At 29.8% G+C, this 20,027-nt stretch overlaps 1 protein-coding gene across 3 annotated transcripts in view; it reads left to right on the top strand.

The window, feature by feature from the left end:
- Scamp (secretory carrier membrane protein) overlaps positions 1–19,819 on the top strand; it is a 96,370-nt gene extending 76,551 nt beyond the window's left edge. For 2 of the 3 annotated variants that reach the window (XM_085815845.1, XM_085815847.1), the window contains exons 7-10: positions 1,098–1,199; positions 11,604–11,721; positions 15,564–15,732; positions 18,296–19,819. In XM_085815845.1, the coding sequence (XP_085671971.1) occupies positions 1,098–1,199; positions 11,604–11,721; positions 15,564–15,728 (385 nt within the window). In that variant the 3' untranslated portion in view covers positions 15,729–15,732; positions 18,296–19,819. The remainder of the gene's footprint in view (positions 1–1,097; positions 1,200–11,603; positions 11,722–15,563; positions 15,733–18,295) is intronic. The other variant, XM_085815846.1, reaches the window with a different exon arrangement.
- Positions 19,820–20,027: the final 208 nt, after the last annotated feature.

The raw sequence follows: 20,027 nt of genomic DNA, 5'->3' as shown, positions 1-20,027 counted from the left end.
CCACAAAATGGCATTTTGATACATTTTGTGGCATCTATAAACAGAGAACTACTTTTTAAATTGTTGCCACTAAATATTATCACCCTGTATTAAAGAAATTAAATAGTGAAGAATCTGCACAAATGCATGTATGTTCTCACATTGTGAAAAACGACGGTACCCTAGAGCCATGAAATTTTGAATAACATATTCTTCCACCTGAACATAGCATCTGGAAGCCCGAATTTTGAATTTAATTTGTTATCTATTTCATATTTTATAAAACTAGCAAATTTTTTATTAGCAATCTCAACCATTTCAAAGCGAACAATGGCTGCACTGTACGGAAAAAAACATTTTTATCTCCAGTGCACAAGACTGTCTATCGGAAATTCTAAAGATATACTCTTTTTAAATATTTTGTGATATTGCTGTTGGATTAATTTTATGTGGTTTAAATGCAAATAACATGATATTTAATAAATAAAGGTAACATACAAAATGTTAAAGTCTCTTTGGGTGTAATATAAAATCTGAAAGCTTTCTCCCCCCCCTCCCCATTTAGTAAAGGCTCGAGTTTAATTTTTTATGCATGAAAATGACAGTAACTAAAAAATATTATGAAGTATTATTTGCAGTAGTATATTTCAGATGAAAAGGTTATGCTTAAGTCATATAAAAATAATTGATTTTATAACTAAGCATTTATGTATAAGCCGAATGTACACTGCACTTAAAATTGATCTATTGCATACATCCTACCTGTTTTTATAGTTTATCCAAGTTTAATTATATTTTCTCTGGGTGTGACATTGTTTTCTTTGTTGACATGAATCTAAGCTAATGCATCTTGTAAAATCTTTCACAAAATTTATGTAACTTTGAAATGCTTTTCCATAAAAATGAGGTGCATGGAATTAAGAACGATGCACTTGCTTATGAGTTAAGTTAAAGAGTTTCTGAGTTTGGATGAAAATCTATGTTCTTTCTTTGTTTTAATTTGTTTGTTGTTCAGAAATGCTGGAAAAGCTGAGCAGTGTGTATTTTGTGTTACACTTATTTATTTGGGATTCTTTCTAAGTTTTCTATTCTTTTTTTTTTTTTTTTTTTTTTTTTAGGTCCGACAGTTCATTTAATTTTATGGTATTCTTCTTTATTTTCTTCTTTCAATTCATCTTATCCCTCATATATGCAATTGGAATTCCAGATTTTGGATCATGGTAAGTATAGTGATGTTCAAAGTATTGCTATAAATTATTATCATTAAAATACAGGACATTGTTTCTTTTCTATATTTTGTATTATCTGAATTATAAAAAGTGAGAATTACAGAATTAAAAAAGGGGATATATTTAAGGAAATATGTGATGATGCCATTGTATCTTTAAGACTATTTTAAAATCTGTTACTGCGAAAGCATTCGTATACTGAAAAAGCCCATCCCTCCTCAAAAATAGTTCATATACAGTGGCTCCCGAAAGTGATCGTACACTTATGATTTTCATTGAAATAGGGCTGGCTCTATCCATTAATTAAAAGTAAACTTTCTGAATGAGATTTTAATAATAAGATCTATAATCTATTCGTAACAAAATTACATGAAATATGTTTAAAATATAGCGAAACTTTACTTTTAAGAAATCAACAATCAAAAAATGACAAACATTTTATCTCACAAAAGTTTTCGTACACTTAAAAAAAATCTTGACATATTAGTAAATATTTTCATTAAATTAATAAATATTTAGTAGGATTTTTTTTTTAATTATTTCTAATTTCTGTATCAATGTATCAATTTTGTATGTTCATCCAACATGACTGTTTTTGAGTTCGCTTTTCGTTTTGATGTCGTGTTTTCATACTATACCCTCCAGTTCTTTCCAGATGTGTTCTATGGGGTTTAAATCTGGCGACTGAAGTAACGTTTTCAAAACCTGCATACAATTAATTATAGAGACATCACAGGCAAACGTTGGGAGTCGTATGCTTAGGATCGTTATCATGATTAAAAATAAAGTTGTTTCTAATACCCAAATTTTGGGGTGATAATTTTATATCCTCTCTTAAAATATTTAAATAAAGAGAATGATTCATTATGCCATCAATAAATACCAAATTACCTAGTTCTGATGCTGCCATGCACCTCCACCACTGTGCTTAACTGTTCCAACTAAGTTCTTAGAATGAAGTTCCTCATTTTTTCTTCTCCATCCAGTTGTTCGACCATCGGAACCAAAAAAGTTAAATTTGCTTATGTCAGCAAATAGGACATTATTCCAGTACGTTTCGGGTGTATTTATCATTGATTTTGCGAATGAAAGCCTGAGCTTTCTGTTTTTCTCACTAACAAATTTTTTTTTTTACTGGGAGAATGCCCATGTGATCCAGCTTTTCTGAGAACTCGTCGAACAGTTTCAGGTGAAATTGAAGCAGAAAACTTTGCATTAAATTCTGCAGAAACTTTTACAGTACTCAAACGTGGGTTTTTCACAAATTTTCTAATAATAAATCTCTCATCACGTTTAGTTAACTTTCCTAAAACTAACCATTTTGTACCTTGTTTTCAGTCCGATTTTCTTCTTTGAAGCATTTTATCATATGCTGCACTGTAGAATGGGATAAATTAACTGATTTAACGATATTTTGAATTAATTTACCACTACTATGGTGAAAAATTATCCATTTTCGAATGCTGTTTGTAATTTCTTTACGACTGCGATCCATTTTTCAATAATAAATAGAATATTATGAAGTAAACAGTAAAAAATTAAAGCAAGCGATTTTTTAAATGCCACCACGATGCAAAAATTTAAAAAAGTGGCAAACGATAATTCTAATTTTGATTTTATCCACAAATATTTCAATGTACAAAGACTTTTGTGAGATAAAATGTTTGTCATTTTTTTATTATTAATTTCTTAAAAATAAAGTTTCACTAGATTTTAAAAATATTTCATGTAATTTTGTTACGAATAGATTATAGATCTTATTATTAAAATCTCATTGAGAAAGTTTACTTTTATTTAATGGATAGAGCCCTATTTTAATAAAAATTGTAAGTGTACGAACACTTTTGGGAGCCACTGTATATTTAATGAAATGGAAATACTCCTGTCAAAAGTGCAAATTTAGCTAGGAATTTCATCTGAAGTCATTGCAGCTTAAGCACAGTATTCTAAAAATAGCCTACTTTACATTTTGTTTATATATATATTACAAAATAATTTTTAAAAAATATAAATATGCTTAGTATTGTCATGCTTTACACTGCTGAAAATTATCTTTAAAGACATAAAGTAAGAAATTTAGGATTCATGTTTCACATAGATCAAAATTTTTGAAATTCATAATTAATAAATTTCAAACAATCTTGTAAATGCAACAAAGAATTTAATAAATGTAAAAACCAAAACTTTTAAAGAATCAATACCTCAATTCAGAAAAAAATTTTAAGAAATTTTAGAAAAGAACACAACAGAAGAGTCAACTTCTATGGCATTTATTTCATCAAGGGAACAGAACACTGAAATCAATTGAAATCTCTCTTCTACAAAAATCCTTGCTTTTCTGTATCCAAAATTAACCGATGAACCATTTCAATGTATTTTAATTATAATAGTTTACCCGAAAATTCTGGCCCTTCCCCAAAGCAAGGAGAAAAATTCTAATTAGAATCTTGTACCTTAAATTAAGAGAATTCTATTTTAATGAATTGAAACCGAAAGTGAAAAATTAAAATACTTCAGTTGAAAAAAATTCAAAATTTTACCTTTAAACATAAATCACATAATCCAAAGTATTTTAAACTTTAGTGAAGAAAAATCTTACTTAAAACTCGCAATAAGTAATTAAAAACCTTGAGCACTTTCAATTAGACCTTAGTAAAATCTAGGAATATCGCAACTGTAGTGACTTACAGGTTTGCCATTTTGGCAAAACTAAAAATCCTTGGCGAGAAAGTAATCTCTGAAAAGGCTAAAATTTGGAACAAAATAAGATGGAATTTTGAAACCAAAAGAAAAACTTTCAATGAAAAATGTATAAAATTTGACGACAACAACAAAAAAAAAAATTGCTATATTAATTGAAAGAAAGTAAATTCTGACTTTTTTAAAATAAAAATCATCACGACTTTGAAAGTATATATGGCTCTTGTTTAGTAACAGAATACTAATTAATAGTAAAAATAAAAATTAAAAAATTAAAAACTATAAACCCTTTGAGACATCCTTCTTTATCCTTCTCTTTTGGAGATTTCAGATAAAAAAATTCATACTTTTAAGAAGTATTATAGGGTGTAGACTACTCCAGATCTCTTTAAAAGACTATTAATGAAATTTAAAGGAATTTCATTATCTTTTAAATTTTGGTGAGAATTAGAATTTCTTCTTTTTGTGTTTTTATTTCAGTGTGAACTTTTTTAATTCTGCTAATTTGGTTAATAACAGTATCTGCAATAACTTTTTTAGATATGTTGAAGTTCCAATTTATAAGTTTATTAGTAGAAAAATTTAAGTCTTTTATTTTATCAAAAGGTTTAATTTCTGTTAGATTATGAATATTTAGATCAAGATAAACTATTTCTGTTTGATTTTTATTGGTCTTATTTAGTTTTAGACAATTTGGGTAGATGTTGCTATTTTCGATGAGATTAAAATTGTTGAAAGTAATAATGTCATCAATATATCTATAAGTGTGTTCAAATTTACGGAAATCATTAGTGGAAAGGCTCTTTAGAAATTTGTATTCTTTAGAAAATAGAAATAAGTTACAAATATGAGTGGAATATGAACTTCCAATTGGAAATCCTTCCTTGCTTTTGAAGGTAAAGAATTTTTAAATGTTTAATATAGTTATTGTATAACAAAAAATGTAGAAATTCTTTCCATTTTTGTAAATCCAAAATATTAAGTAACAAAAGGAAGAAAGGACTAATAAGAATCCTGCACCTAGGCTGCAATGATTTAATTAAACCTAATCATAAGAATGAAAGGGGAATACTCCTATTAAAATTTCAATATTTCAATATATGTATAAAGGGTGATTCTAATTAAAGTTGTGATTTCAAAATGTTTTAACTGTAAAAACTATTGGTTAGAATGAATGGATATTTTACCAGAACAACTGTGAGGGCAATGGAATTTTGTTTGGCAAAGGAAAAAAATATTTCTAAAGTATGCCTATAGATGGTGCTGTCAGGGTTCACATTGCTATGGTGGAGGTATGCAAATTAATAGGACATGACATGCATATCGCAGACATAGCTGTGATAAAAATGAAGAGCACTAGCAGAGCACGTAACACTTTGGCCTTAATTCATCGTGACTCTGACAAAGAAGGATCGCACTCTACTCGTGAAGCTTTTCTATCAGAACAGTAACTGTGTGTTAAAAGTGTTCAGAAAGTTTCGGACATTAAAAGGCATAAAATCCAGCCCAATAACCACATATGACCTGTGGAAAATGATAAATTCGAAGAGACCAGTTCATTTGACATGAAGTGATGTACAATACGATAACCAGTTTCATGCCACAGCATTACAAGAATAGATGAGTGGTAATGTGGGAATCGGCAGTTCATGGGGTATTGCCCGAATTTTGGATATGCCTATCAGTGTGGTGCATAAGGTCCTAAAGAATGTCTTGTGCTCTTATCTGTACAAGATAGCTCAAGTGCAGCAATTGTTACCGGCTGACCTGGAACCTTTTTTTTTTCCTTCGCCAAACAAAATTTCATTGCCTTACGATTATTCTAGTAAAATATCAAATCATTCTGACCAGTAGTTTTTAAAGTTAGAGCTTTTTAATCATCCTATATATATATATATTCAATGGCGGGCACTTGCCTATTCAGCATTGCCACTCCTAAAGCGAGAAGTGGTGGCCATTTTATTGTGGAGGTACTTAATAGGTAGCAACTGTTGCCTTGTATGAAAGGGCAGACAGTTACAACCATGCTTCTCTGAAATTCAAACCCCTGCCCGTCAAAAGCAGCACTAGGCTCTCTGAACCTCTATGTTGTCTGAGCAGCTTCTCCGAAAATAGTTTCCACTTAAATATTTACTGTGCTTTCTATAGGGGAAAAAATAATTTACTGTTTCTTTATGAACATAATTATTTATGTTCAGAATTTTTAATTTAGAAGGTTAGATAAATTGTTTCATATATTTCACTAGAATTTTCTTTTTTGCCATTATTGATATTTAAAAGAAATATCTGTTAATCCATACTATTAGCATAAACAGAAAAGTAATAACTAATTTACTTGATCTATATGTTATATGCTGTAAACTAGAGAAAAGTTTGAAGATAAAAAAAATGCATCTAGAGTGCACTGCTGCATTCATTGATATCATTAAGTTTAGGTCACCAGTTTCCAAGTTGAATTATGTCTGTGTATCAATTCATGCTTAAATATTATCTTACACTCTTAGACTATTCAAATTGTGTAGATTTTATATGTGTACTAAACCTAAAATCACAAAAAAAAAAAAAAAAAAAAAAAAAAAAAATAGAGAGAGAGAGATAATTTGATAGAGAATGCTCTTCCCACTCCTTCTAGGTACAATGATTTACACCTAGGTAAGCCATTTCATTGCAGCTTGCATCGTAACAAACAGTAGTTTTAAACTTCAAATAACATTTCAATTTGAAACAACCATGCCACACCATGCTGTTTTTAATCAGTAATTTCATTTTGTGTTGTGTTGTTATGGCCAGAAATTTTATTGTGGCAAGAAGTGCAAGAGCAAAATGCAGTGTTCCACACTTTTTTTTTTTTAAGAAGAAAAATAAAAACATTAATTGTATTTTTAAAAATCATTGTTATTATCAGTGTTTTAAAATATTGTAAAGAGGGCTATGTACCCCCCCCCCTTGTTCAGTTTGCTGCTATTAAAATCAGTTGACAATTCTAATCATAACAAAAAAAATGAAGAAGAAAGTACTCACTTTACTGTCAATATAATAGCATAGCTAAATTGCTTAAAACATTTCTTTCAATTTAAAAACTGTTTTACTGTATTTAAACTTGTATTTAATAGTGGCTCTTGGTAAATTAATGAATTCTAATATACAGGTTTTACTGGGGAAGTTTAATCAATCATGATTTATATATTGATAAAAAAAGCTGAAGTAATAAACTTGCTTTGTAATTGGTCAGGTAAATGCTTATAAGATATGATTGCTTCCATATAATTTATGAAGCATAAATTGTCATCAGAACTTATGTGCTGCAAGCATGTGAAATTCAGTACTTCAAGTGTGCCAAATCAGTGTACTATAATGCAAGCTGCAAGAAGGGGAAAAAAAGCCATTTTCACAATTAATAATATACTTAAAAAGTTAGTAAACCATATGTAGCAACTCTTCTGGTTATTCGCAGCATGTCTTGGTCTCCAGTTAGATCATTGAATCTCCCAGTTTTTAATTTTTCCTTTTTCTAAAGAATACGAGGCAAAATATTCTCTACTAAATGAAATTAGTGAAAATTAAATTGTACAAAATTACATTATCTCACCCCAAGTGAATTTCAAAATAACTTTTCCTATTAAATTTTATTTCAGATGAATTGCATTATTTTTTATCATATTTTTCTTATTAAAATTTCATTTGTTCTGAAATATCTTAATCGCTGTGGACATTTGTAGAACTTTATATGAAGAATCAAGCATGTTTAATCAGTTAATATTTATATTTAATTAATTTTGTTTTACTTCAGTTTGGTTCATTATAAAGTTTATCCACTCAAATACTGTGTATGTTGATTATTAATTTTATTCACAAGTGCTTTGCTAGTTGGATTTTCTCAGTATAAAAAGTGTATTACAAATTAAAATTAGTCAAAAAACATAAAATTTAGGATATCTATTAAAAGACAAATATATTTTACAATCAGAATCATATTAATAGTTTAATAGCAGATGAATGTTTCTTTCTTTTCTGATACCTGGCATCTTTTTTCTGCAAACAGATTTCAAATATGTGGACTTTCTGAGAACCTTCTGTAAAATAATGCCCTGTATATGTTAAGTTTTTTTTTTTTTTTTTTTTTTTTTTTTTTTTTTTTTTTTCCTATGTGACTTTTATCTGGTTGTTGAAAATATTTTCAATATAACAGGAGAGGCTATATATGGAACTTGTGATATTTAAGGTTTTTACAACATTATACTAAATATGATGTATATGAACGTTAAGGAACATGTTCTACTTCATTGCTGTAAGCAGATACTTAGTTCTGCGCACTGTTAGCAAAAGCAAGTATTCTTAAATTATTAGAGTAAACAGTATATACTATGGTTAATTTTATCCATATATGAATTCATTTTTATTTTTATTTTATGGTACATAAACATAAAACAGGTTAATAATTCCATATATTTTAAGCATAAATACTCTACCTAACATTTAAATCAAAATAGTAACAATAATGATAGTAATAATAATACTGAGAATAATTGATGTCCATCGGTAATGTGGTTTGTCTACAAATTTTTTTTTAAGTTCAAATTAAATGTTTTGAATTGTTAACAAACTTTGCTACTCTGTTACAACAAAACAAAACAAAAACAAAAAACAAAAAAAAAAATATTCAGATATTAAAAATATCTTTATAAATACTTTTAAGAGCCTCAGAATCTTCACCTCCATTTTAATTATCTCTGAATGATTAGAATTTTTTTTTTTTTTCTTTTACCTCTGGTACATGAGATGTATTTTCAACACTAGACAGAATTGAACATACTATAAGATACTTATCTCCAAAGTCCTCAAAGAATGTATTATTTGAACTTGCGAGAGAGCTGCAAGTGCATCTATAGGCTGTGGAATTGTCACCAAAGAGATCAAAAGCCCTGTATAAAACGTGGATCTGGACAGTGGTGTAGTGAGCATAAACACTTACGATAATATAATGTATAGAATATATTCGTAATAAGAAAATAATATAGTTAAGGTCGTTCAGTCACACGCTCGACAGTCGTGACTCGGCTGTCGAAATCTCCCCGAGTTACACTTTTCTATGAAAGATGGCAGCACCCCCCTCTGACTGGCTATGAAAACTTTTTGCGTAGACATCCATGTTCCTGAATGCCTGATCTCACTAGCCACTCATTTGGAAATCGCCAAAAATTGAAGCAATCGTCCACATTTATCATCGTTATCAAAGCCAATCATATACTTTATGCATTGCAAACTATGAGGAACTTACCTGACAGAGTATTGATATTTATTTTCTTGATCAATCTCTGACTTTACAACACTTTCGATTCACAATGACGCACTACACTCTTAGGTTATTCCATTAGGGGATATTGTGAGTTCGGTATGAAATAACCATATAATCGACAACCTTTTTTAACAAAAGGAAATAGAAGAGATTATAAAGGAAAATTATAACGTTTAACAAGTTAGGAATATGCAAATTTAGTCTGTGATGTAGAAAACTATACGTTTTAGATAAGCAGCGACCTGCAGCATTCCTTTTGTTGTAGGAGATTAAAAACAACTGACACGCGTTGAATGCTTTGAAGCAGTGAATATACGATGTCTCAGCCTGATGACTTAGTTTAATCGGTAGCCAGAAAGGCCATCAGGCGTCAGGAGAGTCAAACGCAATCCATTGTAGCGAAAGTTCCCAAAATGTCATTTCCAGACTATGGAATCAGTTTTGGGAAACTGGATATGTTTGAAAAATTCGGGTAAAGGTCGTGCTATAGTTTTAAAATAAAAAGCGGGATCTATATCTGCATTTCGTATTAAAAAAATAAAAATATATCTCTATCTCTAGAGAAATAAAGTGGTCAGAAAGAACCTTTTGTATGCAGAGATATTTGGTTGATGTACTGCAAACATTTTATCAGACAAATCAAGAAATAAGTAATTAATTATATTACAATAATTATTAATTTAAAATATATTTTCCTGAAGTCGATCAAAATAAAAACTGAAATTTTCCGGAAAATCTTGTTTGGAGACCATTTGGCTCCCGGAGCATCATACACCCCCTTGCCCCGCCTCGCTACGCCACTGGGTCTGGACACCAAAGGATTACCGCAATGGTAGACAATCGCTTCCTGTTGTGCGTGCAAGATCACGATAACTGCCGTTGCATTTCTTTGCTGCTATAGGCCAGCTCATATCCTGCCAGATTGTGCCACATCAACTTCATGAAGGTGAACTGTATGCTGACCTTTGGTTTGTGTTCCTTTGTCCCCATCAAATGTCATAGCATGCTTGAATTTGGCCCATGAACATTGCAGTTGACAACAAAGCAGTGGCGCCGTGTACTTTCTATGGATAAGTCTCAGTTTAACATCCAGAATGATTCCTGAAGGGCTATGATATGGAGAGAGCTAGGGACATGCTACTGGGTGCCAAACTTGTCAAAAGAGACTATTACAGAGGAGGAAGCTTGCTGGGATAGCAACATACTGATGCAATATTTATGGATGATAATGCCCGCCTGCATAGAGCTCCAATTGTGCAGAGTTATCTGGAGAGTGAAACAATACCATATCCTTCCGTGACCTGCTAGTTCACTGGACCTGAATCCATAAAGCTTGTGTTGCGCATCTTTGGATAACGAATCGCAGGTCTCAGTGTTCTGCCAGGCACCACGAGCTCCAACATGCATTACTATAGAAATGGGCACTGCTGCCATAACAAACTATCAACGACACTATTGCTAGCTTGCCTTGCCATTGTCAAGCATGCATTTCAGCTAGAAGGTATCATACCTATTAGTGTAATGTTTCCATTGCACATTCTTCCAACCCATTTGGTCTTTTGGGTGTCATGGTCACAATACATGTGTTTTTGTATAGCGTTCCTTTATTGTTTGCTATTTGGTCTCGTAATGCCACATTAACCTCTTGGATTAATTTCACATATATTCATTAAATGGTTTTTGTTTTAGTCTGTGTTTTGCTTTTGTTGCTTATTTTTTTAACAGGATGTGTGAAAATATTTTTCCATGAAACGGGAGCTAAGTTAAATTGTAATAAAACTTAAAATGTATGTTTATAGACTTGTAAATTAGATGGTGCCAAGAAAAAGGAAGGCAGTTATGATACTCATCTGAAAACAAAAGATGAGTATCATAACTGCTTCCTTTTGGTGTTGTTTTCTGGAAATTCAGATGTGCCTTCTGTTGTGAAAATAGATTGCTAAAGCATTCATTTCCATTTTATGAAATTATGAAAAGAAAAATTATTATATGGAAACTACAAAGTATAAATACTTTGTGTCCATTAAGTTTTGAGGAATAAAGGGAGAAGTTTCCTTACATTAATAAACGGATTATAAAATAATTTTAACATTGTTTTTAGCGTAAAATACTTTAGGTGTCAACTGTACATTCATTCTGTGTGTTTTGCTACTAATTTTAAATTTTAGTAAATAGATAAAATAATAAAAATATAATATTTTTAGGCAGTATGTTCATAAGATTTCAAATATTTTTTAAATATTTGTTCCATGTTTTAAAAAGGTCTATGTTTTGAATGATGATTTTCATACTTTGTTTATTAAACAAAGTTTTTTGTAAATTTGTCTTTTATCTTAATTTGCTTTTTTTTTAATTATTATTATTATTATTATTATTATTATTATTATTTAAATCCTCAGTGGCTTTATTGTTGGAATAAAGGCAATGGGAGAAAGTAAATTGGCTGGGACTGTGGCTTTACTTTTAGCAGTACTTCATTCTGTATTTGCTGGAGCATCACTTTTTTTACTTCTCAAAGTGAGTTCTGATATTTTTAATTAGTATAATTAACATTTGCCCACAACTATTTTGATAAACAATGAGAAAATTCAATTTAAATTAATAATTTAAACAATAAGAAAAAATTTCCTTCACAGAATTTAATATAAGTATAACTAGAAACATGTAACTACTTTGACCGCATTTTAATTATGAAACTGTAAAAGTTTATGAACTGTTCATAGTTGTCTTTAATGTGAAAGTTCATTTATAAACTGTCATAATGTTTCTGGAAATTATTTGACCAATGCTACACCCCCTAATCCTAACACTCGAAGGTCATCCTTCGTATATTATTGTATAAAGTCATTTGTATTATCATGTAAGCTATGTTAAATGTGTAAAACATGCTATTTGTTCTTTGTTTTCTCCCTTGATATAATTTTATAGAACCTTTTCTTTTTACGATACATGGAATTTTTTTCTGGTATCCCTGCTATCAAGAACTTCTAAATGAATTATATATATACATATATATAAACCCAGAAGCAACATATTTCTGGTTTCAATTGTTCCCCCCCCCCCTTGTATACAAAATATTTTAAAAAGGTTGATAGTTGCTTTATTTTCTTAGCCCCTTAACTGCTTCATTTTTCCCCCTACTATGATACAAAATGTTAAATTTTTTATTGCACTTTTTGTTCATTTTATATTTGTAATATTTTTAAGCATTTAAAACAACTTTTATACTTCAAATAAAATAAAAATATTTTCCATGGGAGCCTTTTTTTGCTACGTGTGCACCTAAAAGGGAAATTATATTTATGATTGTACAGTATGTAACAAATACAATTACTTTACAGTTACGTTCAATTACAAAAGATCAGATTTAGCATAATAAATCTCAAAACAAAGTGAGAAGCACAGTACTGAGTCTCTTTTCTAAATCTTTTGGTGTTGTCATTTTTGTTCCATAATAATGTTATAGTTATTTGATAAATAACAAATAACATACTGTTATCATTGTCTTGCAGATCTTGTTGCTTTTTCTATAGGTAAAATCATATCTAAAAAATGACTCTCTACTAGTTTTAGTGGAGCTAGTAAACATCGAGGAAGACCTTCTAATTTTGCATGTTTTCAGTCAGTCAAAACTGTAAATTTATTTTTTTTACCACCACGTTTTTTGTGTCAAATAATTTTTTTATTATCTTGTTTTTCGTTTATTTAATTTATTTTTAATACAGTCAAAAGTCTTTAATCCGGACGTCCATAATCCGGATCTCAAAGCTACAAACTTTCTGCGCATAATACCTTTATGCATGCGCATTTCATTTATAACGGACGGTATAAGCTAAGCTAAAATTATCTAATTATCTATTTCAGTTAATGTTGCAGATTGCATTGTTCCTTAATCTTCTAATTAGATCCGGCTTATTATTTTTTGCAGACTGTTAGAACAATTTTATAAAAGTAAGCTTGAACTTTTGATTATGTCAAAAAGAATTTACGCTTCTGGAGCTGCCAAAGGATCTACAAAGCGTGAAGTTTATCAATTTCATGTTGCTCTGCGGGGGGGATGTCGCGGCACGCAATGAACTGGAAGTTGATCTGTCAGCACTATCCTTATCTTCAGGGCAGATGTTTTTATTTTATTCGGCTTATAATTCCTTACTAAATGTAGTGTTTCATCTCAATGTACTCCGTCTTTGATATGATTTAAACCAAATTCCTCGTCATTATAAATATCACGAATGCACATCAAATAGTTTCTGGTTGCAATTTTCTAATCTCCACTATGCGTAACGTATGCATGCGCGCATTGAAAGAAATGTTTAATAAAGTAAGCTATTAAATATTAAGCTCTTTTTTTCTATATATATACCCTTTAGATCATAACTCTTTATTTCATAAATTACGGTTTCATATTTTTAATTTTATAATTTCTGCATGCCATTTTATCAGATTTAAATTGATGATCTATAATCCAGGAAAACCGATAATCTGGAATCACCAAAGTCCCGAAAAGTCCGAATTAAAGACTTTTGACTTTATATTGAAATCATTTAAAAATTTTCACTATTCCCAGATTCATTTACAGACATTTCATAATCACAGTCTGAATCGCAAGAAATTAGCTGCATTCTAAATCAGCAAATATTATTAAGAAAACCTTTTTAACTTCTTGTACATCAATAAAGTTATCAAATCAACAGTTAAATACATACAAAAAGCTTACCATTGAAAGGCAGAAATTCACCCAGTCATGCAAAGTCAAGCACTTTTTAACTAACTGGTCTTAGAGGACTAAGAAATAGAATAAACAAACAAAATAGACTTAGAGGACATCTACTGTTATTTATATGACTAATTTGATATTAAAAACAGAAAAGATCTAAGCAAAATAGTAAAAGCAACCGAGAAATTAGATGTCCATACAGCATATGGGCAAACCTGTAAAGGCCTGAAAGAATATGGTGCACGGGTAAGACAGGCAAGTGGTTAAGTACTGAGTCTATACATACACATGAGAATTCCAGTATTTGTAATTCTAGGTATCTAAATCAGTTCTTTCTAGGTAAAATTAAGTTTGCTGTTAATTTACTTTTTATTTTCCCATAATGTAAGAATATCATTATGCTTTTAAGATATCAAATTTATTTAATGTGTAAATGTATATATATAGAAAGATAGGCCTTAGGCTACAGAAGTGTGCACTTCTGTAGTGCACACAAGAATACAGATAATCCTTTTTACAAGTTTAAATTTTAATTAAACAGAAATAGGCATTTTCTGTTTCAGCTGTGAATTTTTTGTATGGGTGGCAATTTTCATGCTTAAGGCCTGCATAAATGAAAACTAATTTTGTCATTGTATTTAAGTTTAAATGGGAATGTGCTGTGCATTAAGGCAAATCAAAAAATAAATTATTTTTAAATGTAATTTTTGTTTTAAATACTGTGAACAAAAAATGAAGTCTCATTACTTACATTATAGTAAATCTTTTGATAGGTATGACTATTTTTATATAATTGTGAGATTTTCTGTCAGTGTGTATATATTAACAATCTCAGTAGTAGTCTAAATAAAGGTGATGGAGGGAGGAATAAGTAATTATAACAATCTAACTAATAATGCTCTTTAAATGTAGCTTTCATTGGCAGATCCAAAAGGCCAGCGTTGAGAGAGTTAATATGTGTTTACTGTGCAAGGGGAAGGGGAGATATCTTGAATACTGCTGTTCTTTCATGTGTAGTTTCAAAACAAAAATTATAAAATAATTTTAGCTCTTGGGGTAATAGAATAGTTTGGTAAATGCAAGATTTTGGCTTTTTATACAATAGTTTTGAGAGCAAAAAATTTCAAGTAGTACAACAATCATTAATTAACCCTCTGAGCGGCTCAGGATTTTAGATCCATCATGAAGATCGGTATTTAAACAGCATTTATTAATTGAGTGTGTATAATTACTTATTTTAGATTGTATTTTCATAAACTTACATGATATTTACATTATTAAAGGAAGTAAGAAAGCAAAATATCTTAACTTATAAGCTAATATATGCCAAGTAGCAAAACTTCTGATGACCAGATAAAGCCGGTCATATGCTCAGAGGATTAAATATCATGCCATGTAGTATTTTTCTTGTTATAATATCATCTTAAAAATGGAAGATGATATAAACTAGTTTTAAGTATGTATTTAAAAGCCAGTATAAAAATTAAGTGTATAATTAATACAGTAATTTCTGTGTTGAATTTGCCAAAAATAATTTAACATGATAATGTAATGCTATTTAATTTTGTTGAATAATATGCATTGATTAAGAATAACACAATTCTAAAATATGTATGTTATAACTACGTTTTTCTTTCTCAAGATTCATCGGATTTACCGTGGTACAGAGCACAGTTTTGCCAAGGCTCAGGAAGAATTTACAAGCGGAGTTCTTCGTAATCCACATGTTCAGAATGCTGCAGCCGGTGCTGTTGCAGGAGCTGCAAGACAAGCCATGAGTCAATCATTTAGTGGTAATCGATACTAGCAAAGTATGATTGTTATTTCTGTCTCATGCCCTGTAGTAGGCCAGCAGACATTCCAAGCACTGTGGTTGTATAGTTTAATGCTGCCATCTTTTCCTTTTATTGTTTTGTCTGCTAGTTACTGCTGTGATTTGTTGCTTTCATAATTTGTTCCTAGAAAAAAAGATAATTTTATGAATATTTTTTAATAGTCAAAATTGCAGATACAGTACAAAGTCTGTGATTGGGTATCATTGGGATTTCAGTGATTTCTGATACTTCCAGATTTTAGATCATCAGTTTAAACCTAATAAAATTACATGTAGAAATCATAAAATGAAAACTATGAAATTATGACCTTGAGGGAATCAAAATTTACAAAAAAGGAGGGGCTCAGCTTTTGTTTGTTATTAAACATGACATGTAAAAATAAATTAGAATTGTGAACCATTTCTGACCCTGAAGAGAATACAAAAAAAAAAAAAAAAAAAAAATCTTTTTTAAGTCTCTTTTTGTTTGTCATTAAAAATTTCTTTCAACATGCGTTGTTTTGTACTGATATTTTAATTTTATATAAATAGGCATATTTACAGTCCAATTACAATCTTCCAGTATTCAAATCTTTCAATTGTATTGTATATTCTGAATTTAACATCTTACTTCTGACTTTGCCATCCGTAAGATGGGTGAGGCATTGTCATTGCAATTAAAAACTTCTGTTATATCATTTTCATGTATTATTACTGATCCACAAATTCCATTTATAAAAAAAAAAAATTTTTTTTGCCCTTTGCTTATGATACTCAAAAACCTCTAAAAATTCACTGGTATCATCATCACTACCATGAAATGTGATAGCTGGCCATAAATTATGGCAAGCATTTTTCAAAATATCTGCAGTTGTGTCTTCCTATGACTTTGCAATTCTTCATACTGCAGATTTTACTTTAAATATTTCAAAGTTTTCTTGAATGGTCTTGATACAGCATTCCAGTATCTATTGGTTAAGTGATGGATGTACAACTTGGAAAGAATAAGACAGAGATCTTATATTAAAACTTTATAATCAGGGCAATTTTTATATCTTCCAGTCAACTAGCTGATTTCAAATCCCACAGGGCCTCGAATGTGAAATGATTTTCAATAAACTAGTCATTATTTTTATTAATATTTATGTCAGCTATGGTATTTTATTTGAACCATAAACTGTGAGAAAAATATTTGTTCCTTTTAATTACCCAAGGTTGTTCTTCCCCTCCCAGCCCTAGTTACAAAAAGTTACCCAGCATTTGCACATATCAAAATGTTAAATCTCGATTTGTAAACTCACAAGAGTTGGAACCTTTTCTGCAGAGGTTTCCAAGGTATTTCAAGGTACATATGGCTAGAAAAAACAGTTTTCATCATTATAACATTATTAATGAGTTCAGCTGAAGCATTTTCCCCTTAAATTTTTAGTCCCGTAATTATTAAATTTAGTTAATGAACCTGTGAAATATCATGAAATATTTTTTTCTTGAGCCATTACCATCAGATGCATCAATGGTATGCTCTCGCTCATTCAATCTGCTGTCACTGTCATCACTGTCATGATTGTCACTTTTTTTTTAATTATGTATTGCAAGTATGGAGCCAAAATCCACAAAAAGTTTCATTTTCTGCTGTCTTTTCAGTGCCATTCTCCTTGTGTAATTTTGAAACAGACACGCCTTTATACATTTTTCCCCCCCTTGATGGACATCAAAGCAAGTCTGGAATTAGAAACTTTTCTCAATAGGATCAAAAATTCAAACTTTAATTTTGATGAAATAGCTGTAATAATAATAGATTGCAAAAAATAATAAGCTGGATCAAGTCTAAGTTAAAGAAGAGTGCAATTTGCTATGTTAACTAAAGTTTCTTGGAATCTCCCCCCCCCCTCCTTTCCTCCCTGCTATGCCAACAAAAGAAAACCAGTATGAGCAGCATCTCCCTCCAATCAAATATGTTTTATGGCTTCACTTATTGTTTAAATCAGATATAAAAATACTTCCCAACTACTCAAAGACAGTGTGACAGTGTCTAACATTAGTCAATGTAATTAGGGGGAGGGGGCTGCTGAGTCTAAATATTATACTTTCAGATTTTGTACTGTATTACTTATTTTGAAATTATTCTGCTGTTAAGCATTTCTTATATTGTTGAATAATATACATATTTATTTCCAGCCTTGTGTATAGTTATAATAAAAAGCTAACATATCTGATAAATATGATGAAAACAACAAAACTAATTAAAATGGCAATTTGAAAAGGGGAACAAGGTCAGAATTGCACTTCTTGGAGAACAGAATCAGCTTTCTTTAATGTACTTTCTTTATTGTAATAAAACTCTCACATATCAAAGTTAAAAACGTTTTATGAAAAACAAATTCATTTGTTAATTATTTGCACTTGTTCTCCCTTCTTCATATTGGCAGTTAAGTTATTTGATTGGCAAATTTCATGCATTCATTAGCAATCCGTAGTTTTTCTGCATGGCCTTTATTAATCTTCTTCAATAGTTTTCAAGAGTTTAAATTTAACTGATGACAATTATTGCATATTTCTAGGTCGGAATCCATGACAATATGACACTTTTTAAAGGAATTTCAGATGAGGAAATGAAGATTATTTGCAAGAGATTAAATGGAGGTACAGCACACTACATTTTACCTTGGATCTTCTCACCAAAAACAAGACTACTGTTGTGACTTCATACTAACTTTCATAAAAACTCTCGTTAAGGACTGAATTAATGCATTATGCTTTTGCTATTTTGCATCTTATTTAAGAGTGGGTAAATGTATAAAACTGTCCCATTCAGTAAATATATTATTAAAATAATTCACAGTATTCAGATATATATATTAATTTTAAATTTTGATTTGCCAGAGCATTTGCATTTCATCGTGGAACAGTCAGTGAGTAAATAATATATTACTATAAAATAGAATTCTTTCATACTTTTACAAATGTGTTTATTAAGAAATTCAAAATTTTGTATTAGAAATAACTGAAAAGAAGCAGCTTTATATTTAAAACTTCTAAAAAAATATAAAATAATGCTATCCTGAATAAAATAATTTTAAGCTATCAATCATCCAAAGGAGATAATTTTTAAAAATCTGTAATAATCACATAACTGAAATCACTCCATGAAAAGCATTTAAGTGATTAAGAAAAAAGTTATTTCAAAAATTCTTACCTGTACTGAAATGTAAAAATACTGAGCGAAATGTTAAAAATTTCCATAAACTAAGTTTATGATGATTTATCAGTAACATTGATTGTGCTTTTGAAGTTTTACTAAAACAAAAATAAATGCTTTATTCAGATTTACAAGAAAACGAATCGTACTTTTGAATGCAACACAAAAAAAAAGTTATAAATTTTTGTATAACTTCACCTTGATTCATTACATAATAGCACGAAAGACCTATATTATCTTAGTGTGGTACGATTGAAGTTACTTCTTCATACAACAGAATTCTGTATTTTAATGTGAATAAGTAGAATATATTTTCAGATTATCAAACATATTTTAATACAAAGAAAGCATTCACCTCATTTCTTCTATAGTTTAATAGAAACATTTTTAGTATATTCTATATAAATCCTCCTTAAACTTTCTACTTGTCTGGTCTTATGAAGTATAAATTTTTTTAATCTGTTTCAGGTGAAACTAATGTAATTTTACATGTAATACTTTAATTTCATATGATTTTTGATTTCATCCCACTTGCATATGTATGATGTGGCAGCTCTTAAAATGATTGTTATAAAATTAAAATATTCCTAATAAATACAAGGTGTATATATTCAGCTACTTTAACTTACTTATTTGGTAGTTAATTACTTTATAGCCTTTTGTAGTAAACAAATTTACGATGAAATAAATTGTATTATTTTTATCTGTATTTGTCTTACCTATTTTTCTTATTAAGCCATTAAATTATTTTATGTAGGTTTAAAATTTTTCTTCTTGTCAATTGTTGAGTGTTTGAAAGCAGTGTTTTGTCTGTCCACTGATGAGCTTTGATGTATGTATATCTTAAGATCATTTTAAGAAAATAAAAATTGTGATAAATTTCAAAGCTCCTTTTTTCCCCCTTAAGATTTATTTCCAAAATTCCTAGTAGTTTCACTTATTTGGGTTAAATTTTCGCGATAAAACCTTTGTCTAACAGGTATTCCTGTTTCATTAAAGGGAGGAAGACGGTTCTGTATTTCCCATTCGAGTTGGCCAATTGACAAATTGCATTTTATCTCGCCTAAGCATATATAATTTCCTATAGCATATAT

The sequence above is a fragment of the Stegodyphus dumicola genome, chromosome 4, assembly GCF_044657685.1.
Source record: "Stegodyphus dumicola isolate Sdum_Otavi_A_Nest chromosome 4, ASM4465768v1".
NCBI lineage: Eukaryota > Metazoa > Arthropoda > Arachnida > Araneae > Eresidae > Stegodyphus > Stegodyphus dumicola.
The sequence above is the reverse complement of the archived record's forward strand: the minus strand, read 5'-3'. Positions and strand labels throughout refer to the sequence as shown.